The sequence below is a fragment of the Anomaloglossus baeobatrachus genome, chromosome 10, assembly GCF_048569485.1.
Source record: "Anomaloglossus baeobatrachus isolate aAnoBae1 chromosome 10, aAnoBae1.hap1, whole genome shotgun sequence".
Taxonomy (NCBI): domain Eukaryota; kingdom Metazoa; phylum Chordata; class Amphibia; order Anura; family Aromobatidae; genus Anomaloglossus; species Anomaloglossus baeobatrachus.
Genome location: NC_134362.1, coordinates 191,248,488 through 191,273,184, shown reverse-complemented (window position 1 = coordinate 191,273,184; position 24,697 = coordinate 191,248,488). Strand labels below are relative to the sequence as shown.

Sequence of the window (24,697 nt, the reverse complement as noted above, 5' to 3'; positions counted from 1 at the left end):
ATCCTCACCCATCCCCCTCAGTCCACAGCACCACTGCACCACCAGCTCTATCCTCACCTACTGTATCCTCATTATCACCCTCAGTCCACTGCACCGCCGCACAACCAGCTCTACCCTCACCTACTGTATCCTCACCCATCTTCCTCAGTCCACTACACCGCAGTATGACAAGCTCTATCCTCACCTACTGCATCCTCATCCATCCCCCTCAGTCCACTGCATGACCATCTCTACCCTCACCTACTGTATCCTCATCCATCCCCCTCAGTCCACTGCACCGCCGCACAACCAGCTCTACCCTTACCTACTATATCCTCACCCATCCCCCTCGGTCCACTATACCGCTGTACGACAAGCTCTACCCTCACCTACCGTATCCTCATCCATCCCCCTCAGTCCTCTGCACCGCCACACAACCAGATCTAACCTCACCTACTGTATCCTCACCCACCCCCCTCAGTCCACTGCACGACCAGCTCTAACCTCACTTACTGTATCCTTCCTCATCATCACCCTCAGTCCACTGCACCACTACACGACTAGCTCTACCCTCACCTACCGTATCCTCACCCATCCCCCTCAGTCCACTATACTATATGACAAGCTCTACCCTCACCTACCGTATCCTCCTCCATCCCCCTCAGTCCACTGCACGACCAGCTCTACCCTCACCTACTGTATCGTCAACCATCCCCGTCAGTCCACTGCACCATCGTTCGACCAGCTCTACCCTCACCTACTGTATCCTCACCCATCCCCCTCAGTCCACTATACCAACGCACGACCAGCTCTACAATCACCTACCGTAACCTCACCCATCCCCCTCAGTCCACTATACTGCTGTATGACAAGCTCTATCCTCACCTACTGTATCCTCACCCATCCCCCTCAGTCCACTGCACCGCCGCAGACTAGCTCTATCCTCACCTTCTGTATCCTCACCCATCCCCCTCAGTCCACTGCATCGCCGCAGACTAGCTCTATCCTCACCTTCTGTATCGTCACCCATCGCCCTCACCACACTATGCCACTGCACAAATCCTCCTCCAAATCTCATTTCCAAAAAAACCCTTTGCGTTTCTGCTCCTAAAAACTCAGCAAAAAAGACTGCCTGTGTTCACATGACCTTTTTTCAGGTGTTCAGGTTTTTTATCTGGTGTTCTTCGAAAAATGCCTGAAAAAACACTCACAAAGCTCTTTATAGAATTTTTCTATTGAGAAATTAAATTAATTAATAGGATTAGAAAATATCTTTAAAAGTCCTAAAAATAAGAAAAAACCCCCTAAAAAATAGTTACAATAAACAATAACAAAATTCGGGATATAAAAAAGAAAAACGCTGATTTTTCAGCCTAAAAAATGCTGTTTTTTTAACACCTCGAAAAACTGGGAAAAAAAAGGTTTTCTGCAACAAAACATACACCACAAGATTTTTTTTTTATCCAGTTACAAATCCCAATGTTCAGAGTTGTAGTTTCTCAATAGTTAAAAAGTAACAAATTATATTTTTGCCCAGAGGAAGGAAAAGTGTGAAAATTTCACTCAAAACAGCAAAAAAACAAAAATGAAAGCTACTCACTAAGCGCCCACCTGCCCTGCCAGTACTCCTTGCCCTCATCCATCATGGCGGCGCGGAGTGAAATAACTTCCGGTCACCTGACGCATCCTGCTCATTCCCCGGATGTGAAGATGCTGGGAGCCCACGTGAAGGTAACTGTGCGCAGTGTCCGCTCTCTGCAGAGTCAGTGCTCCCCTGAGAAGTGATAGGTGTCTATAGAAAGCACATTGCTGGGGTTGGAAGTATTTGTACTAGTGGGAGAACAACAAGTGCCAGCAATAAAGCACAGAGTGCTGGATTATGGGGCATGCTGGGATATGTAGTCTCTTCACCTCTGTCTTTTAGAGGGGATTATACTGGACAGATGCAAATAAAATGATTGTCTAAAGAAAAGTTCAACATTTTTTGACATATGTTCAAGATGTAAAGAAGCTTCCCCCCCCCCCCTTCCTTTGTCTGGTACCATGGGGTCTGTGACACCATGCAGATTGTTTTCATGGTACCAGACAAGGGTTAAATCTCAGGTCTAAATTATTTTTCTTTCTTTTCTCTTTCTTTCCTCTCTTCTCTTTCCCTCTTTTTTCTTTTCTGCTTCCTCTTTTTCTCTCCTTTCCTCACCCTCCTTTTTTTTTTTTTTTCTCCCTCCCTCCTTCTTCTTTTTTTCTCCCTCCCTCCTTCTTCTTTTTTTCTCCCTCCCTCCTTCTTCTTCTTTTTTTCTCCCTCCCTCCTTCTTCTTTTTTTCTCCCTCCCTCCTTCTTCTTTTTTTCTCCCTCCCTCCTTCTTCTTTTTTTCTCCCTCCCTCCTTCTTCTTTTTTTCTCCCTCCCTCCTTCTTCTTTTTTTCTCCCTCCCTCCTTCTTCTTTTTTTCTCCCTCCCTCCTTCTTCTTTTTTTCTCCCTCCCTCCTTCTTCTTTTTTTCTCCCTCCCTCCTTCTTCTTTTTTTCTCCCTCCCTCCTTCTTCTTTTTTTTTCTCCCTCCTTCTTCTTCCTTTTTTTCTCCCTCCTTCTTCTTCCTTTTTTTCTCCCTCCCTCCTTCTTCCTTTTTTTCTCCCTCCCTCCTTCTTCTTTTTTTTCTCCCTCCCTCCTTCTTCTTTTTTCTCCCTCCCTCCTTCTTCTTTTTTTTTCTCCCTCCTTCTTTTTTTTCTCCCTCCCTCCTTCTTCTTTTTTTTCTCCCTCCCTCCTTCTTCTTTTTTTTCTCCCTCCCTCTTCTTTTTTTTCTCCCTCCCTCCTTCTTCTTTTTTTTTCTCCCTCCCTCCTTCTTCTTTTTTTCTCCCTCCCTCCTTCTTCTTTTTTTCTCCCTCCCTCCTTCTTCTTTTTTTCTCCCTCCCTCCTTCTTCTTCTTTTTTTCTCCCTCCCTCCTTCTTCTTTTTTTCTCCCTCCCTCCTTCTTCTTTTTTTCTCCCTCCCTCCTTCTTCTTTTTTTCTCCCTCCCTCCTTCTTCTTTTTTTCTCCCTCCCTCCTTCTTCTTTTTTTCTCCCTCCCTCCTTCTTCTTTTTTTCTCCCTCCCTCCTTCTTCTTTTTTTCTCCCTCCCTCCTTCTTCTTTTTTTCTCCCTCCCTCCTTCTTCTTTTTTTCTCCCTCCCTCCTTCTTCTTTTTTTCTCCCTCCCTCCTTCTTCTTCTTTTTTTCTCCCTCCTTCTTCTTCCTTTTTTTCTCCCTCCCTCCTTCTTCCTTTTTTTCTCCCTCCCTCCTTCTTCTTTTTTTTCTCCCTCCCTCCTTCTTCTTTTTTCTCCCTCCCTCCTTCTTCTTTTTTTTTCTCCCTCCTTCTTTTTTTTCTCCCTCCCTCCTTCTTCTTTTTTTTCTCCCTCCCTCCTTCTTCTTTTTTTTCTCCCTCCCTCCTTCTTCTTTTTTTTTCTCCCTCCCTCCTTCTTCTTTTTTTCTCCCTCCCTCCTTCTTCTTTTTTTCTCCCTCCCTCCTTCTTCTTTTTTTCTCCCTCCCTCCTTCTTCTTTTTTTCTCCCTCCCTCCTTCTTCTTTTTTTCTCCCTCCCTCCTTCTTCTTTTTTTCTCCCTCCCTCCTTCTTCTTTTTTTCTCCCTCCCTCCTTCTTCTTTTTTTCTCCCTCCCTCCTTCTTCTTTTTTTCTCCCTCCTTCCTTCTTCTTTTTTTCTCCCTCCTTCCTTCTTCTTTTTTTCTCCCTCCTTCCTTCTTCTTTTTTTCTCCCTCCCTCCTTCTTCTTTTTTTCTCCCTCCCTCCTTCTTTTTTTCTCCCTCCCTCCTTCTTCTTTTTTTCTCCCCCCCTCCTTCTTTTTTTCTCCCCCCCCTCCTTTTTTTCTCCCTCCCTCCTTCTTCTTTTTTTCTCCCTCCCTCTTCTTTTTTTCTCCCCCCCTCCTTCTTTTTTTTTTTTTCTCCCTCTCTCCCTCCCTCTTCTTTTTTTTTTTTTCTCCCTCTCTCCCTCCCTTTTTTTTTCTCCTCCCTCCCTCCCTCCCTCCCTTTTTTTCTTTGTCGCTCCATTGGGAGACCCAGACAATTGGGTGTATAGCTACTGCCTCCAGAGGCCACACAAAGTATTACACTTTAAAAAGTGTAACCCCTCCCCTCTGCCTATACACCCTCTCTTGCATCACGGGCCCATCAGTTTTTTGCTTTGTGTTGAAGGAGGCTGACACTCACACAATGCTCCACATTTTAGTCAGCAGCAGCTGCTGATTATATCGGATGGAAGAAAAGAGGGCCCCTAACAGGGCCCCCGGCATGCTCCCTTCTCACCCCACTGAGTCGGCGGTGCTGTTAAGGTTGAGGTACCCATTGCGGGTACAAAGGCTGGAGCCACATGCTGTTTTCCTTCCCCATCCCTTAGGGGCTCTGGGTGAAGTGGGATCCTAACCGGTCTCCAGGCACTGGGACCGGGCTCCCTCCGCAGCCCCTGGTGGTATCTGCCGGACAGGAGATGGAGTATCGTCAGGGACATGGCCCTGCATCTACAGGTACTCTGTGTCCCCTTTGGGACGGTGCATGAAGCACCTTGGCCTCAGACGCTGCAGCGACTGCGGTGTGATTTTTTTTTTTTTTTGACCGGGACTACCGCGCCGACCGTGCCTGTTTGCCGGCCGCGGTTTTTTACTTTAGTCCCCGGCTTTTGCGGCCTAGTGTATTAAACTCCCGCCCCTGGGCCTGCCAATCAGGGGGAAGGGCGGGACGGTCGGTATGACGCCGACGGTGAGGGCTGGAGCACACTTCGCTGTCCTCCTCCCCCCTCACTGTTCACTATGGGGCGCAGATTCCCGCACTTTTGTGGTTCCGCCCTCGGCTCCCTCCTCCCCTCGGAACGCCGGCAGCCATTGTTATATGGCATGATTCTGCCGGTGGAGATCTCAGAATGTGCTCACTGTTCGGCAGCACTGCAGCTCTAGGAGAGGGGGTTCCTAACCGGTCGCCATGCACTGGGACCGGGCTCCATCCGCAGCCCCTGGGGGATTCTGACGGACAGGAGACAGGACATCATCAGGGACAGAGCCCTGCATCCATAAGGTACTCTGTGTCCCCTTTGGGAGACGCTGCATACAGCACCTGGGTTACAAACGCCGCAGCGGTTGCTGTGTGGTTTGTGAGACCGGGACTACCACGCCGACCGCGCCGGTTTGCCGGCCGCGTCTTTAACTTTAGTCCCCGGCTCTTGCGGCCTAGTACCATATACTCCCGTTCCCGGGCCTGCCAGTCAGGGGTAACGACGGGACGTCGGCAGTGAGGGCTGGAGCATACTTGGTATCCTCCTACCCCCTCACTGTGCACTGTGGGGCACCAGTTTCCCAATCGGGTGCTGGCCCCCCTTAGGTGCCGAAGTGTGTATATATATATATATATATATATATATATATATATATATATATATATATATATATATATATATATATATATATATATATATATATATATATATATATATATATATATATATAGTATATGATTTCACTGTTCGGCAGCACTATTTGCTTTTGGCTATATACCCTCGCTGATTACTAAGAGGTGACATCAGCAGGTCGTCCGCAAACAGTAAGGGTGCCAAGGCACAGGCTTTCTTTGCAACCTGTACCTCTTGTGCGGCTATATTGCCGGCAGGTTCCACCTATCATTGCAAATGCTTGGCCCCTGGGGCACTCACTCAGCCGGAGCCTCTGGCACGGGTGGGACCCTCGGCTCAGGTGCTACCACCGGTTTCCACTGCACAGATGGCAGGGACAGAGTTTGCACGTTTGACTGAGCAACTGTCTGAGTCATTCCATGGCCCAGTCTATGAACAGAGGGGCTGCTAAGATTCTGGAAGCTTTGCAGTCCAGATCGGTAACACAGGGCCAGGGAGCTGAGTGTTCATCGCCCCCAGGCCCCTCTGGGTCGGTATAACAAGGGGCTCCTGGGGTAACACCCAGATCCCACGGTGAGAACTCCAACACGGACCGCGGCCTCAGACAGGCTAACCGGGCTCGCTGGGAACCTTCCACGACTTCACTGTCGTAGTTAAGGATGAAGCGGAGGTCGCAGCTCAGGGCTCTGAACCTGACGTTGCTCTCAATCTGGATACACCTGAAGGGGACGCCATAGTAAACGACCTTATAGCGTCCGTCAACCAGGTGCTAGACCTCTCTTCCCCATCTTCTCCTATGGAGGAGTCGGCTGCACAGCGGGAGAAACACCAGTTTAGGTTTCCCAAATGTACACGGAGTGCGTTTTTTTCGATCACTCTAACTTCAGAGAGGCTGTCCAGAAGCACAGAACTTTCCGGACAAGCTCTTTACTAAGCGCCTTAATGACACACGTTACCCTTTTCCCCCCTGACGTAGTTAAGGGTTGGGCTCAGTGTCACAGGGTGGATCCTCCAGTCTCCAGACTGGCAGCTAGATCCGTAGTATTAGTGGCAGATGGTTCATCTCTCATGGATGCCACTAACAGGCAAATAAAGCTTATGATGAAATCCATCTTTGAAGCCATAGGCGCATCTTTTGCTCCGGCCTTCGCAGCCGTGAGGGCTCTCCAAGCTATCTCAGCTTCTCTGGCTGAGATTAATGCGGTCGCACGTATCTCTGCCCCGCAGGTTGTGTCCTTGGCTTCTCAAGCGTCCCAGCCCTCCTCGTCCAACAGGCCACAGAAGAGCCAGAGGAACTCTTCTCCACGGCGGTCTAAGTCACGTCCTCCAAAGACCACCGGAGGCACCGTCTCCAAGGCGGCCTCATCATGACTTTCGGCCGCCCCAAACCGCATCCTCGGTCGGTGGCAGGCTCTCCCGCTTTTGCGACGCCTGGTGGCCACATGTCCAAGACCGATGGGTGAGAGACATTCTGTCTCACGGTTTCAGGATAAGAGTTCAGCTCTCGTCCTCCGACTCGTTTTTTTCAGAACATCTCCGCCCCCCGAATGGACCGTTGCGCTTTTCAGGCGGTGGACACTCTGACAACAGAAGGAGTGGTGATCCCCGTTCCCCTCAGGAACGCGGTCGCGGTTTTTACTCCAATCTGTTTGTGGTGCCAAAAAAGGACGGCTCATTCCGTTCCGTTTTGGACCTCAAATTGCTCAACAAACATGTGACAACCAGGCGGTTTCGCATGGAATCCCTCCGATCTGTCATCGCTTCGATGTCCCAAGGAGACTTCCTAGCATCAATCGACATCACAGATGCCTATCTCCATGGCAGATCGCTCAAGGGCATCAACGCTTCCTGCGTTTCGCCATCGGGGACGAACACCTTCAGTTTGTGGCACTGTCTTTCGGCCTGGCGACAGACCCACGGGTCTTCACCAAGGTCATGGCATCCGTCGTAGCGATCCTACACTCTCAGGGCCACTCGGTGATCCCTTACCCAGACGTTCTCCTAGTCAAGGCACCCTCTTGGGTTAACAGCTCTGGAGACTCTTCAGAGGTTTCGGGTGGATCATCAATTTTCCAAAGTCAAAATTGTCTCCGACCCAGTCACTGACGTACCTCGGGATGGAGTTTCATACTCTCTCAGCGATGGCCAAGCTGCCGCTGGACAAACAGCGGTCGCTGCAGACAGGGGTGCAATCCCTTCTTCGGGCCCAGTCGCACCCCTTGAGGCGCCTCATGCACTTCCTGGGGAAGATGGTGGCAGCAATGGAGGCAGTTCCATTTGCGCAATTTCATCTGCGTCCTCTCCAATAGGACATTCTCAGCAAATGGGACAAGAGGCCGACGTCCTTAGACAGGAACGTCTCTCTGTCTCTGGAAGCCAAGACCTCACTTCAGTGGTGGCTTCTCCCCACTTCTCTGTCGAAAGGAAAATCCTTTCTGCCCCCATCCTGGGCTGTGGTCACGATGGACGCGAGCCTGTCAGGATGGGGAGCGGTTTTTCTCCACCACAAGGCTCAGGGAACCTGGACTCCGACAGAGTCCTCCCTTCAGATCAATGTTCTGGAGATAAGGGCAGTGTATCTAGCCCTCAAGGCGTTCCATCGGTGGCTCGAGGGCAGGCAGATCCGCATACAGTCGGACAACGCCACGGCGGTTGCATACATCAACCACCAGGGCGGCACTCGCAGTCGTCCAGCCTTCCAAGAAGTCCGGCGGATTCTGCTGTGGGCGGAGGCCACAGCCTCCACCATCTCCGCGGTTCACATTCCGGTCGTAGAAAACTGGGAAGCAGACTTCCTCAGTCGCCAGGGCATGGACGCGGGGGAATGGTCTCTCCACCCGGACGTGTTTCAAGAGATCGGTTGCCGCTGGGGAACGCCGGACGTCGATCTCATGGCGTCTCGGCACAACAACAAGGTCCCGGCATTCATGGCACGGTCTCAGGACCACAGTGCTCTGGCGGCGGACGCCTTAGTTCAGGATTGGTCGCAGTTTCAACTGCCTTATGTATTCCCTCCTCGGGCAATGCTGCCCAGAGTGTTGCGCAAAATCAGGTCCGACTGCCGCCGCGCCATTCTCGTCGCTCCAGATTGGTCGAGGCGGTCGTGGTACCCCGATCTGTGGCATCTCACGGTGGGGCAACCTGTTGGCGCTCCCAGACCGACCAGACTTGCTATCTCAAGGGCCATTTTTCCATCTGAATTCTGCGGCCCTCAACCTGACTGTGTGGCCACTATGAGACAGACCAGGAAACCAACGTCAGCCAAGATCTGTCACAGAACTTGGAGGATCTTCTTAGCCTGGTGCTCTGAGAGGGGGTTTACCCCCTGGCCGTTTGCCTTACCCAGTTTTCTTTCCTTCCTTCAATCAGGATTGGACAAGGGTTGTCTCTCGGCTCTCTCTAAGGTCAAGTCTCGGCGCTTTCCGTGTTTTTCAAAAGCGTCTAGCCAGGCTTCCGCAGGTCCGCACGTTCCTGCAGGGAGTTTGCCACATAGTCCCACCTTACAAGCGTCCGCTGGAACCCTGGGATCTCAACATGGTTCTACAGGCTCTTCAAAAACCACCTTTTGAGCCGCTGTGGGATGTCTCTCTATCACGTCTTTCGCAGAAGGTGGCATTTCTAGTGGCGGTTACTTCACTCCGTAGAGTGTCAGAGCTTGCAGCGCTGTCATGTAAAGGCCTTTTCCTGGTATTCCACCAGGATAAGGTGGTTCTGCGTCCGGTCCCGGACTTTCTCCCTAAGGTGGTGTCCACTTTTCATCTCAATCAGGATATCTCCTTACCTTCATTTTGCTCTCCTCCAATTCACCAATATGAAAAGGATTTGCATTTGTTAGATCTAGTGAGAGCACTCCGGATCTACGTGTCTCGCACGGCGCCATTGCGCCGCTCTGATGCGCTCTTTGTCCTTGTCGCTGGCCAGCGTAAGGGGTCGCAGGCTTCCAAGTCAACCTTGGCTCGGTGGATCAAGGAACCGATTTTTGAAGCCTGCCGTTCTTCTGGGCTTCCGATTCCTTCAGGGCTGAAAGCCCATTCTACCAGAGCCGTGGGTGCGTCCTGGGCATTGCGGCACCAGGCTACGGCTCAGCAGGTGTGTCAGGCGGCTACCTGGTCTAGTCTGCACACTTTCACGAAACACTATCAGGTGCATACCTATGCTTCGGCAGATGCCAGCCTAGGTAGACGAGTCCTTCAGGCGGCGGTTGCCCACCTGTAAGAGGGGGCCGTTGTTTCGGCTCTTTTTATCGAGGTATTCTTATACCCACCCAGGGACTGCTTTTGGACGTCCCAATTGTCTGGGTCTCCCAATGGAGCGACAAAGAAGGGAATTTTGTTTACTTACCGTAAATTCCTTTTCTTCTAGCTCCTATTGGGAGACCCAGCACCCGCCCCTGTTCCCTTCGGGCTGTTTGTTCTTTTGTGTACACATGTTGTTCATGTTGAATTGTTCTTTTGGTTCATGGTTTCAGTTCTCCGAACATCCTTCGGATTGAATTTACCTTAGACCAATTTATAAGTTTCCTCCTTCCTGCTTTGGCACCAAAACTGATGGGCCCGTGATGCACGGGAGGGTGTATAGGCAGAGGGGAGGGGTTACACTTTTTAAAGTGTAATACTTCGTGTGGCCTCCGGAGGCAGTAGCTATACACCCAATTGTCTGGGTCTCCCAATAGGAGCTAGAAGAAAAGGAATTTACAGTAAGTAAACAAAATTCCCTTCTTTCTCCTCCCTCCCTCCCTCCCTCCCTTTTTTTTCTCCTCTTTCCCTCCCTCCCTTTTTTTTCTCCTTCTCCCTCCCTCCCTCCCTTCCTTTTTTTTCTCCTTCTCCCTCCCTCCCTCCCTTTTTTTTTCTTCTTCTCCCTCCCTCCCTCCCTCCCTCCCTTTTTTTTCTTCATCGTTCCTTTGGGAGACCCAGACAATGGGTGTTTAGCTTCTGCCTCCGGAGGACACACAAAGTACTACACTTAAAAGTGTAGCTCCTCCCTCTGAGCTTATACACCCCCTGGTGAGCAGACCCAGCCTGTTCATTGCTTTGTGTTCAGGAGGCATACATCCACACATGCATTCTCATCTGATTTTTTTCCTTTTGGAATGAGTTTGAAGAACTGCGGGTCCACGTCTGGACCCCCGGCATGTCCCTTCTCACCCCACTGTGTCGGCGGTGTTGTAAGGTTGATTTTAAAGGCTGGAGCCTTACATGCCGTGCTCCTTCACCATCCCTCCTGGGCTCTGGCTTGAAGTGGGAGCCAGCACGGTCTCCATGCCTGGCAGGAGACCGGTCTCCATCCGCAGCCCTTCAGGACCCTGCTGGACCGGAGCACTCATCCCCAGAGACCTGGCCCTGCGTCTCAGCAGCTAAGTACCTGAGAAGTTTCTATTTTGGGGGTTCCTGTACTTTATTGTTGGGGAGAGTGTGCTTACTGTATTTATAGGCATTTCCGGCGGGTTCTCTAGCTGTCGCCCGAGAACCGCGCCGATGGTGCCTGCGCGCCGGCCTCGCCGCTCAAATTTAGGCCCCGGCTTTGCCGGAGGCCTAGTTTCTGTTCTCTGCCCTCGCATGTCATTCATGCAGAGGGACAGGCTCGGCTCCTCCCGGCGGCCGTTCTGCACAGGGGAGGGTCACTCCCCACTGCTGTGCGTGTCTCCTCCCCTGTAGGTCTCTATGGCCCTCCAGTTCCCGCTCTCAAGCCAAGTCCCGCCCCCTCTCTTCACTCCGGTGGCCATCTTCTCACAGAGTTCACTCGGCGCTGGTCTGCACTCTGCATCCCTGCTGAAGTGCTGTGCTTGGGGGTCCGGGCTTCGGGATCTGGAGGGCACACAACACCGCTCCAGCGGTCTGGTAAGCCACAACCGGTCTCTGGTTGTGGATCTCTGTATATACTCTCTGGGGTGCATTCTCTTGCAGAACCACCACTCCAGCAGCATGTCTCACATGAGGAGCAAGGCTCCAAAGCTTTATTCTGTATGCACTGCATGTAAGCTCCTGCTGCCTGAGCCGAGCACCTATCCACATTGTGATGTCTGCTCTAACCTGGCGGCGCCACAGCCTGGAGTCTCACCCCCAGTGGTCTCTCCGGCTGCTCCGGCTCCTGTGGCTGAACCCCCGGCTTGGGTAGAATCCTTTTCTAGGTCTATCTCCCAGTCTTTTGCTTAGTCCATGAGACTTCTGTCCAGGACCTTGTTAAATATGCATCAGCCCCCTTTGCAGGGGGCCCCTACTGCTATGGGTCCCTTAGGTTCGGAGCTCACAGAGGATTCATCATCAGGGCCCAGACCCCGTCCTCCTGAGAAGAGACGCAGGGTTTCCTCTCCCTCCTCCTCCCGTGGCTCTGATTCAAGAGCTGACTCGCAGGATGAGGAGGATGCCTTTACAGGGGGCTCGGAGGCTAACTCCATGTACCCCATTGATCTGTCCAAGGGTGACTCAGATTTTAGTGACTTGATTGCTTCTATTAATTCTGTACTGGATCTCAATCCGCCAGTATCGGAGGAGCAACCTTCTCTGGCAGAAAAGCACCAGTTTACATCGCCTAAGAGAACAAGGAGTGTGTTCTTTAACCACTCCAGTTTTCAGGCCGCTGTCACCAAACCCAGGGCCTGCCCTGACAAACGCTTCCCAAAGCGTGGTTCTGATGACCGTTTTCCTTTCCCACCTGAGGTGGTCAAGGAGTGGGCTCAGTCCCCAAAGGTAGACCCTCCGGTGTCTAGGCTCTCAGCCCGGACCGTTAATGATTCCACTGACCGGCAGATTGACCTTCTGGCCAAATCCGTGTATGAAGCGGCGGGGCCGCGTTTTCCCCGACTTTTGCAGCAGTGTGGGCTCTCAAGGCCATCTCTGCTTCTCTAGAGGAGATGCATTCCCTCACCAGGGACTCTATGCCCGGAATGGTTGCCTTAACTTCCCAGGCTTCAGCTTTTTCATCTTATGCCATGTCTGCCATGCTGGAGGCTTCTCACCGCACTGCGGTGGCTTCGGCTAATTCCCTTGTTATCCGCAGGGTCTTGTGGCTTCGAGAGTGGAAGGCAGATGCTTCTTCTAAGAAGTACCTTGCTGGGCTCCCTTTTGCTGGGTCCTGGCTGTTCGGTGAACAGCTGGATGAAATTATTAAGGAAGCTACTGGCGGGAAGAGTACTTCCATGCCACAAACCAAGACCAGGAAACCCGCCCAGGGTAGGAATCAGTCGAGGTTTCGTTCCTTTCGTTCCTCCAACTGGTCGTCCTCTAAGCCCTCCGCCTCGTCCGCTAAGTCAGCCAAGGACCAGAAATCCAACTGGCGCCCAAAAGCGCGTCCACAGAAGACCGCAGGAGGTGCTGCCACTAAGGCAGCCTCCTCATGACTCTCTGCCCGCTCCGGCGACGTCCTTAGTCGGTGGCAGGCTCTCCCACTTTGGTGACGCTTCGTTTCAACACGTCTCCGATCAGTGGGTGAGAGATATCATCTCCCACGGCTACAGGATAGAATTCTCTCCAGACCGCCAAACAGATTTTTTTCTCTCAACTCCCCCTTGCTCCAAGGCCGCCGCCTTCTCTCAGGCCGTGGCATCCTTGCAGGCCAACGGAGTAATTGTACCAGTTCCCGCTCGGGAATGGTTCAGAGGTTTTTACTCAAATCTCTTTCTAGTCCCCAAAAAGGACGGTACCTTTCGGCCCATCCTGGATCTCAAGCTTCTCAACAAGCATGTTCAGGTGCGGCACTTTCGCATGGAGTCCCTGCGATCAGTCGTTGCCTCAATGACCCAAGGGGATTTCCTGGCATCCATCGACATCAGAGATGCTTATCTGCATGTGCCAATTTCAGTTTCCCACTAGCGTTGGCTACGTTTTGCAATAGGAGAAGATCATTTCCAATTCGAGGCTCTCCCCTTCGGGTTAGCCACGGCCCCTCGGGTATTCACCAAGGTCATGGCAGCAATGATTGCGGTTCTGCACCTCCAGGGGGTGGCAGTGATTCCTTACCTGGACGACCTTCTAGTCAAGGCTCCATCCAGCGCAGACTGTCAGCGGAGTGTCTCGCTCACTCTCGCCACCCTAGCCCAATTCGGATGGTTGGTCAATCTGTCCAAATCCACTCTAACTCCCACCCAGAGCCTCACGTACCTAGGGATGCAGTTCGAGACTTTGCCGGCACTTGTAAAGTTGCCCTTAGACAAACAGCTGTCCCTCCAGCTAGCGGTGCGCTCTCTGCTGAGGCCCCGCCGTTATACCCTCAGGCGTCTGATGCAGGTGCTGGGTCAAATGGTGGCGTCCATGGAGGCTGTTCCCTTTGCCCAGTTCCATCTGCGCCCCCTGCAGCTGGACATTCTCCGCTGTTGGGACAAGCGGCCTTCCTCCTTACACAGGTTAGTGGCTCTATCGCCACAGACCAGGAGCTCTCTTCAGTGGTGGCTTCGGCCCCTCTCCCTGTCCCAGGGGCGCTCCTTCCTGGCCCCGTCATGGGTGATTCTCACCACGGATGCCAGTCTATCCGTCTGGGGAGCTGTATATCTCCACCACAGAGCACAGGGCACTTGGATTCCGTCCGAGTCAGCCCTTTCAATCAATGTGCTGGAAACCAGAGCTGTGCTTCTAGCTCTCCTAGCTTTTCACCACCTGTTGGCGGGCAGGCACATCCGAGTCCAGTCAGACAACGCGACAGCGGTTGCCTACATCAATCACCAAGGCGGGACACGCAGCCGCCTGGCAATGTTGGAGGTACAACGTATCCTTCAATGGGCGGAGGACTCCGAGTCCACCATATCCGCAGTCCACATCCCAGGCGTGGAAAACTGGGAGGCAGATTATCTCAGCCGTCAAACTGTGGACGGCGGCGAGTGGTCCCTGCACCCGGCAGTGTTTCAGTCAATCTGCCGCAAATGGGGCAGTCCGGACGTGGACCTAATGGCATCCCGTCACAACAACAAGGTTCCGGTTTACGTGGCTCGCTCCCACGATCCTCAGGCCTTCGCCGCGGACGCTCTGGTTCAAGACTGGTCCCAGTTTCGTCTGTCCTACGTGTTTTCCCCCCCCCCCCCCCCCTCTAGCTCTCTTGCCCAGAGTCCTGCGCAAGATCAGAATGGAGGGCCGTCGAGTCATCCTCATTGCACCGGACTGGCCCAGGCGAGCTTGGTATCCGGACCTGCTCCAACTGTCCGTGGAGATGCCGTGGCATCTTCCGGACCGTCCAGACCTGCTCTCGCAAGGTCCGTTTTTCCGCCCGAATTCTGCGGCCCTCAAATTGACGGCGTGGCTCTTGAGTCCTGGATTTTGACGGCTTCTGGTATTCCTCCTGAAGTCATCTCCACTATGACTCGGGCCCGTAAGTCTTCTTCTGCTAAGATCTATCACAGGACTTGGAAGATTTTCCTGTCCTGGTGTCGCTCTACTGACCATCTCCCTTGGCCATTCTCCTTGCCGACCCTTCTGTCTTTTCTTCAGTCCGGTCTGCAACTAGGACTGTCCCTCAACTCTCTCAAGGGACAAGTCTCAGCTCTGTCAGTTCTGTTCCAGCGGCGTCTCGCTCGGCTGGCTCAGGTCCGCACCTTCATGCAAGGCGCGTCCCACATCATTCCGCCTTACCGGCGGCCCTTGCATCCCTGGGACCTTAACTTGGTTCTCACGGTTTTGCAGAAACCCCCCCTTTGAGCCTCTTGGGGATGTTTCTTTGTCTCGGCTTTCACAGAAGGTGGCCTTTCTGGTAGCCATAACTTCCCTCAGGAGAGTCTCTGATTTGGCTGCGCTCTCCTTGGAGTCACCTTTTTTAGTTTCTCATCAAGACAAGGTGGTTCTCCGGCCGACTCCGGACTTTCTTCCTAAGGTGGTCTCTCCCTTCCACCTTAACCAGGACATTACCTTACCGTCCTTCTGTCCGGCTCCTGTTCATTGCTTTGAAAGAGCGCTGCATACTCTAGATCTGGTGCGTGCTCTCCGGATTTATGTGTCTCGCACCGCTGCGATTAGGCGGTGCACCTCTCTTTTTGTGCTAACCACAGGTCGGCGCAAAGGCCTCCCTGCTTCTAAGCCGACCTTAGCCCGTTGGATTAGGTCGACCATTTCGGACGCCTACCAGAGTACTCAGGTGCCTCCCCCACCGGGGATCAAGGCACATTCGACCAGAGCTGTCGGTGCCTCTTGGGCTTTCAGGCACCAGGCTACGGCTCAACAAGTCTGTCAGGCTGCCACTTGGACTAGCCTGCACACCTTTTCGAAGCACTACCAAGTGCATGCTCATGCTTCGGCAGGTGCGAGCTTGGGCAGACGCATCCTTCAGGCGGCTGTCGCCCATTTGTGAAGTTAGGTTTTGCCTACTTCTTAGTTTTCCTGTTTATTCCCACCCATGGACTGCTTTGGAACGTCCCATGGTCTGGGTCTCCCATAGGAACGATAAAGAAAAAGAGAATTTTGTTTACTTACCGTAAATTCTTTTTCTTATAGTTCCGTATTGGGAGACCCAGCTCCCTCCCTGTTGCCTGTTGGCAAGTTCTTGTTCCGCGTGTTATCACCGGCTGTTGTCGTGGACAGAGTCTCCGGTTGTTCCGGCCTTTGCTCGGTTCTACTTGTGGGTGGCTATTCTCCTTCAGCTTTTGCACTAAACTGGCTGGGTCTGCTCACCAGGGGGTGTATAAGCTCAGAGGGAGGAGCTACACTTTTTAGTGTAGTACTTTGTGTGTCCTCCGGAGGCAGAAACTATACACCCATGGTCTGGGTCTCCCAATACGGAACTATAAGAAAAAGAATTTACGGTAAGTAACAAAATTCTCTTTTCTCTCCTTCTCTCTCTCCCTCCCTCCCTCCCTCCTTCCCTTTTTTTCTCCTTCTCCCTCCCTCCCTTTTTTTTCTCCTTCTTCCTCACTCCCTCCCTCCCTTTTTTTTCTCCTTCTCGCTCCCTCCCTCCCTCCCTCTTTTTTCTCCTTCTCCCTCACTCCCTCCCTCCCTCCCTTTTTTTTCTCCTTCTCCCTCCCTCCCTCCCTCCTTTTTTTTTTTCCTCTTCTTTCAGGCCTTGTAGTGGACTGTGGTCACAAATCAGCTGAGTGAGCTCGAAACAAGACAAACAAAACTGCCTGTCGTTTCATCTGAATGAGCTCACTGACCGTTTCTCAGTTAACTCATATATTTTTTTTTTCTTTGATGAAACCCAATTGTAAAAATAATTTTTATTCCTAATTAAGTAAAAAAAAAATTAATAAATGTCACAACTCTTTTTAAGAGAAAATAGGATGCATCTGCCCTTTTGAAGATAACCCTTTGCAGCCTCCAGTTGCAGGTCTGTGCAGATGTGACATTATTGGTGGTGTTGGGGTGGCCGCCCTGGACAGTCCCTTTAAGATATGTAGACGTTGTAGAATCTTCCGCTCCTATGGACGCAATCTGTCCGTGCATTTCAGTCGCTGACTTTTAACCTGAGGTTTGAAGCAGAGTCCGACTTCCAGTTTTAAAGGGGTGGTCCTCAGAAATGGATTTTAGTATCTGGATTTTACCAAGAAGATTTCCATCTGCTGACAATGAGAGAGCCGAAACAAGAGACGTGAGGACCTAGGAAAAAGCCCGGAACATCTTGGACGCCGTGCCCAATGCCTCCACTAATCTAATCCTCTTCTTTCTTCTTTTTCAGCGCCTCTTGAAGGATGCAGTGGTAATCCTCGGCGGCGGAGGGTTCCTCTTTGCTTCCCTTCTTACTGTTAAAGGGGATGAACATTTCTATGCGGAATGGTTGATGCCGACATTGCAGAAGGCGGTCTCGCCGGAGCGAGCGCACAACTTGTCCATTACGGTTTGCGGCTCTTGGACTTGTCCCGCGATGTGCGCCGCATAATTCTCCACATTTGGTACGAGCACAACTCAGTACACGTGTTGCTGCGCACCCTAGGAGTTGTAGGTTTGCAAAAAGTAGATTCCTTAGTCTGTCGGGTCTTCTTTGTAAAGTATCCACATCTCAATAGGTTTTTGCTTCCCCATCTGAGAACAGCATAATGTAGAGACAGAGACCCTGATTCCAGCGATGTCACTTACTAAGCTGTCTGCTGTCATTTTGATACAATCAATGTTTTCTCTGCAATTATACAGAGTTTATAAATATGCTGGACTACCCTCAGCATGTCAAGTAGTCCTGTAATGATAATCTCCTGCTGATAAAACAGTGATTTTATCAAAACTTCACTAAGCAGCCCATTAAGTGACACATCACTAGAATCAGGATCTCTGCCCCTACATTATGCTGCTTTCAGATTAGGTGGCAAAAACCTGGTGACAGATTTCCTTTTACAATGGTGATTTTATCAAAACGTCACTAAGCAGCCCAATAAATGACACATCGCAGGAATCAGGATCTCTGCCCCTACATTATGCTGCTCTCAGATTAGGTGGTTAAAACCCGGTGACAGATTCCCTTTAAGAGCCCATACTGAAAGACGCCAGGATGATGTAAAATCACAAGTCTCCCATCAAGCACCTTTTGGGATGTCACTTGTCATCATCCCTTCCTCTTGGATGCAATGTGATGGCTGCAGCCAATCAGCAGATTGGCTGCAGCGTTCACTTAATGTTGGTGTTTTGATCCACAGTGCTGAGTTCAAAGTTTTCAAAGCCAATCTGGATGCATTTTTTTTTTCCTCCCACAATGATCACGCCAATCAAAAGGAATTGATAAGTAATGGACAACCCATGGATGACCCAGCCGACTAAGGGCTCCTGTAGATGGCCATAGTTTTGCTCCGAGATCGTATTCGGACCAATGTTATTCTATGGAGCCTTACATATGCCCTACCCTTAGGCAGGACGTTGCTCTAGCTTTTGCAGAACTACAACTCCTATCATGACGGGAGTGTCACCCTCAGAAGGTGCAGACCTCCAGCATGGTCGCTGCAGTAAACTTTATTTGAAGGAGCCATTTTTGTCGACTTCTATCTTCTAACCAAAGCATATTGTTTTCTTCCTCCTAGGAGACAACAGTGCTAGGTCACAAGTTCCGAAACCCAGTGGGTCTGGCCGCGGGGTTTGATAAGCACGCCGAGGCTGTAGATGGACTCTTCAAAATGGGCTTTGGTTTTGTAGAAATTGGAAGTGTTACCCCAAACCCTCAGGAAGGAAATCAGAAGCCCAGAGTGTTTCGCCTTGCTGAAGACAAGGCCATTATCAACAGGTGCTGGATGATTCACTTCATTCATTTGTGTCCCAGTCTACTCTGGTATCGAGGAGTAAAAGCGACACAGAATTCCCCGCATTTACAGCTTTGGCTGTTAGCAATCAGATTTTTAAGGAAGGTTCTGTTGTGCTGAATGCTCTTGGGCAAATCATCAAGATCCGCTTCTGGCAGCCCCTGTGTAATCTAACAAAGACATCCCAGATTTGCTCGATGGGAGAATTGTTTGGGGGCGCCGCCGGCCGCGTGAGACGAGCCCAATGGGAGGGGGGGGGGCGCCACCGGCCGCGTGAGATGAGCCCAATGGGGGGGGGCGCTGCCGGCCGCGTGAGACGAGTCCAGTGGGAGGGGGGGGCGCCACCGGCCGCGTGAGACGAGTCCAGTGGGAGGGGGGGGGGGGGGCGCCACCGGCCGCGTGAGACGAGTCCAGTGGGAGGGGGGCGCCGCCACCGGCCGCGTGAGACAATACCGGTGGGGGGAAGGCACCGCGGGTCGCGTGAGACGATTCCGGTGGGGGGCGCTGCGGGCCACATGAGACTATTCCGGTGGGGGGGGGGCGCTGCGCTGCGCTGTGGGCCGCGTGAGACGATTCCGGTGGGGGGGGGGGCGCCGCCGGCCGTGTGGGAGGAGTCCCCTGGGTATCTCCCTTCAGTTTCTCCCTGCTCAACTCTTCCAGATTATAGAAGGTCTTCTGTATCTATGTCTCACATATAGTAATACAAAAAATAGTTAGCGATTTTAATTAAATTTTTTTGTTTAATTTTATACTTTTCTCCAGATATGGATTTAACAGTCACGGTATAGCAGTTGTTCGCCGCCGGCTGCTGCGGAGGGCGCAGAAGCAGAAGACCCTTACTGCTGGTCAGTAGATTCCTATCTGATTAAACACAATTTACAATTCTTCTTCTTTTTTTTTTTTTTTTTTTTTTTTTTTAAAATTCTCCAATCGTATCTAAAGTAAAATTTCAGAATTTTAGTTTGCGGTCCCCGGAGGTTACTCAAGATTTCAGCTAACTTTTGTTCATTGGCAGATTTGACATTCTGATTTTATTCTGGAAGGGGAGTGAATAAGCAAAGAATTTTTTTTTTTTTTTTTGTTTTTCAGAGGGAATGCCGCTGGGTGTTAATCTGGGAAAGAACATGACGTCACAGAACGCAGCTGCTGATTACACTAAGGGGGTTCGTGAACTCGGACCGCTGGCCGACTACCTGGTCATCAACGTGTCGAGTCCAAACACCCCCGGACTGAGAGCTCTGCAGGGCAGAGAGCAGCTGCGCCATCTGCTGGCCAAGCGTGTGAAGTACATTGTATGTATAGGGAACCTGACAGCCGCTTTATGCTCTCCGGCTCCATATAGGACTCTTGTTACATAAGGCTTTGTTTACTCTTCGGCGCTGCAGCATTTAGGAGGAATCGTGGCTTGAAAAACAAGCTGGGCTCAGGAGATGTTTCAATTTATCCTGCAAAGCTTAATTTGATTGACAGGACTTTAGTCTTCATATGGGGAGAGACCTGTAAACATAGCTGCATCAGTAAGGAAGAAACCTGAAGGAGACACACAGTAGCCCAACCCTATGCCTTGTCTCTCACCATTGGGCCTGCCCTCTGGCCTCTTTTCGCGCCCCCCCCCCCCCCCCCCACTCTGGCCTCCTCTTAACCCTTCCTCCGGCTGCCTCCTGGGCTCACCCTCTGGCCGCCTCTCGCCCTCCCCCTGGCTACCTCTCACCCCACGTGCTACCCCCCCCCCCCCCCCGGCCCCATCCCGGGCTTGCCCTCTGACTGCCTCATGCCCCCCACCCTGGTTTTGCCTTCTGGCTGCTTCTCGCCTCAGCAAACCAACCCTTTCTTCCCCTGAACTCAACCTCTGGCTGCCTCTTGCCTTCCCCATTGCAGTGCCTGCTCTCTGGCCTCTTTTCTCCCTTCCCCTGGGCCTGACCTCTGGCCTCCTCTCACTCGTGCTCTGGCCTCCTCTCTCCCTCCCCCTGGGCTCCCTCTCTTGCCTCCTTTCACCCCCCCCCCACCTGGGCTCACCTTATGGCTGCCTCTCGCCTCCCCCACCTGGGCGCACCCACTGGCCGCCTCCTGTCCCTTTAGCCCCATGGTTCAGGAAACCTAAAGTGGATGACATATTCTGCTTTAACAATCCTGATTACCTCCGATCACCTATGTTCACCATATACAGATACATCTAATTATAACTGTTTGCATTAGTGATACTATATATAATATATATGGAGACGCTTTATTGTTTAGTTGTGGCTTTCAATACATCATTTTTTTTTATTTTTTTTTTTGTTATGACACTTAAAGTAGCGGTTCAGAGATATAGGTCTACAATGTCTTCATTGCAGGTAGTAAACGCTCGGAATACGCTGCCGTATGCAGAGCATCCTGCAATACTTGTGAAGATCGCGCCTGACCTGTCCCGGAGTGACAAAGAGGACATTGCCTGTGTAGTGACCGAGGTGCGGTGATAATGCCCTTACAGTATATGACAAGAGACATAATAGTATGTGTTTGTGTTCCTAACCACGCTTCTATCTGCAGCTCGAAATTGAAGGTCTCATAGTCACCAACACAACAGTTAGACGCCCCCCAACGCTGAAGAACCCTTGTAGCATAGAGGCGGGAGGACTAAGTGGAGCTCCTCTGCGAGATTTGTCCACAGAGACTATTAGAGACATGTATGCATTGACCTCAGGTGAGACAGTGGTGTGAATTGGGTTGTACGGGTCAGTACCGTCACATACAAGAAGTTGACATTGTCTTTTTTTTGCTCAGGCCGAATTCCTATCATCGGCGTCGGGGGAATCAGCAGTGGATTGGACGCTCTCCAGAAGATCCGTGCCGGAGCCTCGCTGGTTCAGCTATACACAGCACTTGCTTATGAAGGACCCCCTGTTATTGGAAAAGTGACTCGGGAACTGGAGCAGTTACTTATGTACGTAGCGGAGGCTCCTTGTGCTCCGTGCTTTGCTTTCCTGCAAGATCCATCTGTGTGGTCATTTCCTATAAAGCACAATCATGAGAGAAGAGCGTAAAAACTCGCAGATCAATGGAGTCCGTATTCTGTGGCCACTGCACAGGAGCCCTGAACACCTCCTCCTACCTGCCGGCATCCACGGTTCCTCTTCTGATTACCTGACCTGGTGCGTAACGCCTAAAAGGTTACGTTACCCAAGACCGGTTAATCAAAAGGAGCTCAGATGCCATATGTTTAGACGGGATCATAAGGGCTCCCTTCCAGCGGCCACAGATTACTGATCGGGGTCCTTCAAAACGATTCCATCAACCAATCGTTCTATAATGAAAAGTTTTGGAACATTTTCCATATACCTGGTTTTTATACAATACCATTTTCATCCTGTTGGAAAATGAAAACATTTGTGTTTATTTTCTGGGTCTTGAAGGAAACCTTCATATGACTGTATTGCCCTATAAAATTATCAGCAATTTAATCTCTTTATGGACCAAAATTGATGCCCCTGAAGCGAGAAATCGCAATTTGAAGTATGTGTCTGGAAGTGCAATGGGGGGGAGCGACGGCCTGGAAGCGCAGTGGGGGGGAGCGACGGCCTGGAAGCGCAATGGAGGGGAGTGACGGTCTGGAAGCGCAATGGAGGGGAGCGACGGTCTGGAAGCGCAATGGAGGGGAGCGACGGTCTGGAAGCGCAATGGAGGGGAGCGACGGTCTGGAAGCGCAATGGAGGGGAGCGACGGTCTGGAAGCGCAATGGAGGGGAGCGACGGTCTGGAAGCGCAATGGAGGGGAGCGACGGTCTGGAAGCGCAATGGAGGGGAGCGACGGTCTGGAAGCGCAATGGAGGGGAGCGACGGTCTGGAAGCGCAATGGAGGGGAGCGACGGTCTGGAAGCGCAATGGAGGGGAGCGACGGTCTGGAAGCGCAATGGAGGGGAGCGACGGTCTGGAAGCGCAATGGGGGGGAGCGACGGTCTGGAAGCGCAATGGAGGGGAGCGACGGTCTGGAAGCGCAATGGAGGGGAGCGACGGTCTGGAAGCGCAATGGAGGGGAGCGACGGTCTGGAAGCGCAATGGGGGGGAGCGACGGTCTGGAAGCGCAATGGGGGGGGAGCGACGGTCTGGAAGCGCAATGGGGGGGAGCGACGGTCTGGAAGCGCAATGGGGGGCAGCGACGGTCTGGAAGCGCAATGGGGGGGAGCGACGGTCTGGAAGCGCAATGGAGGGGAACGACGGTCTGGAAGCGCAATGGAGGGGAACGACGGTCTGGAAGCGCAATGGAGGGGAACGACGGTCTGGAAGCGCAATGGAGGGGAACGACGGTCTGGAAGCGCAATGGAGGGGAACGACGGTATGGAAGCGCAATGGAGGGGAGCGACTGCCTGGAAGCACAATTGGGGGGGACTACAGCGGGAGGTTGATGAGCTGAAAGTGCATAGTCTCCGCTTGGTTTTTCCGGTCCTGTCTTCTTCACACCCACTGGATCCCTTCTGGTCTTTGTCACCCACTAATCTATGAAGACATGATATCATAACCTGTGCTGGTCTGCAACATCATGACGTCACAAGGCCTAGTGGGTGCTGGAAATGCCAAAGACGGGACTGGATCCAGAGACCGGTGGCCTGTGATTAAACACTGGCGATGTTCTGTGCGAAAATAGTAAAAATCGGGAAGGTTTAAAATTTTGTTAAACTGTTTTGTTGCCTTTGTGCCAAAACGTTCGGATTCTGGAGATCAGAGGAATAATCTGTGTTCTATCCTCTTTACAGTGAACAAGGATTTTCCAGTGTCTCGGAAGCGGTGGGTGCGGATCATAGAACCAAAAGTTCGAAGACGGTGGCTACCAAATCCTAAAAACCCTCAGTATTACAAATATTTCCTAAGTTGGTGGAGCACGGGGTTTGGAGGTCACGTGATTATAAAATAGCATTTTACATTGACACTATCGAAACTGGAAGTATTTATTAATCCACATCACAAGGGCTGAGCCTTATCTGCAAACGGATTCTTGACCCGGGAAGTGGGATACAAGATGCCTCACGATGACAACATCATGGACTAGATTATATAATCTGGATTTGATCAATTCAATAAAATCACTTAACAGATCATTGGCCTGTTTTACTTTCTATCCTCCTTTTTAAAATCAGGAGGTGTAACAGAATAAGATGCTATGTCTTCCCGTTTCTGCTTTTCGGCTCTCCTCTTCCCTCCGGGCGCTGCAGTTTGATCTCACAAGGTGACGTTGAGACGACGTCTACATATGTGCTTGGGGGAGAAGAGGACGTCCTAAATCTGGAAAGATGAATGTGCATATCCGGTCTGAGACGCCCAGCTGCCCCATATAATGCCGGCCTTACATAAATGCACCACGTCAGCGTTTTATTTATTTAATTTTTTTTTTTTTATTTTACCCTTTTTGAGTTGTCCTTTGACTAGTACTTCCAAAATTATTGTCAAGAAGAGTAACAGAGGAATGGCCTAATGCAGAGTTTTGGAGGCGGGGGGAGAATAGAGGCTCAATTTTCAGTTTGTGGGGATGACAGTCTTAAGCCTCAAAGACACACATCCGTGCCGCCGGTACGTGTTTGGCACTTTTTTTCACCTACCGGCGGCACGGAGACACGTGGACTTATGTTTTCATTATTGTTTGGACACATTTTGGAACGTAACGTTTGTCCGTTCCGTACTTACGTTCGTCCGTGATTTTCTCACGCTGACATGTCCACGTATTCTCCGGCATCACGGGTGTCACACGGCCCGCGCCCGTACCACACGGAGGTAGTGTGGATGCGGTTCCGTGTGACACGCGCCGGAGAACACGTGTCATTAATTTAAAAAAAAAACAAAACATACTCTCCTCCACCAGCCCCGCAGATTCTTCCGCTGCAAAATGTTCCTGCCGGCCGCTGCTCGTCATGAGCGTGTAAAGGAGGTGGGCGTGCTGTCACGGGCGCTAAGCTCCGCCCCTCCGCTCAGGGAGTGGGCAGGGCTGGAGCCGAAGATCAGAACCCTGGACAGCAGCAAGGACCACATGAGTATGCAAATTACCGGTTCTCCGTGTGCTATCGCGGCTATCACACGGAGAATACACGTGGCCCGCACGTACCCGAGACACGTACTTACCACACGCAACACGCAGGGAAAATACGTGTCTCGCGGCACGTGCATGTTTTTAACGGATGTGTGTTGGAGGCCTGAAAAATAGGCATGTCAAAGAGTGACAACAGCTTGCCAAGATGGAGGTATGAGTCAAA

General features: G+C 51.5%; 1 protein-coding gene across 1 annotated transcript; it reads left to right on the top strand.

Moving 5' to 3' along the window:
• The first annotated feature begins 1,688 nt into the window (after positions 1–1,688).
• Positions 1,689–23,549, top strand: DHODH (dihydroorotate dehydrogenase (quinone)). The gene is given in 10 exon segments (XM_075325162.1): positions 1,689–1,710; positions 16,935–17,090; positions 17,092–17,148; positions 18,262–18,461; positions 19,240–19,322; positions 19,567–19,754; positions 20,814–20,927; positions 21,010–21,163; positions 21,244–21,403; positions 23,210–23,549. Coding segments are annotated over 10 exon segments (1,218 nt in total). The 5' UTR covers position 1,689; the 3' UTR covers positions 23,295–23,549.
• The last annotated feature ends 1,148 nt before the right edge of the window (positions 23,550–24,697 follow it).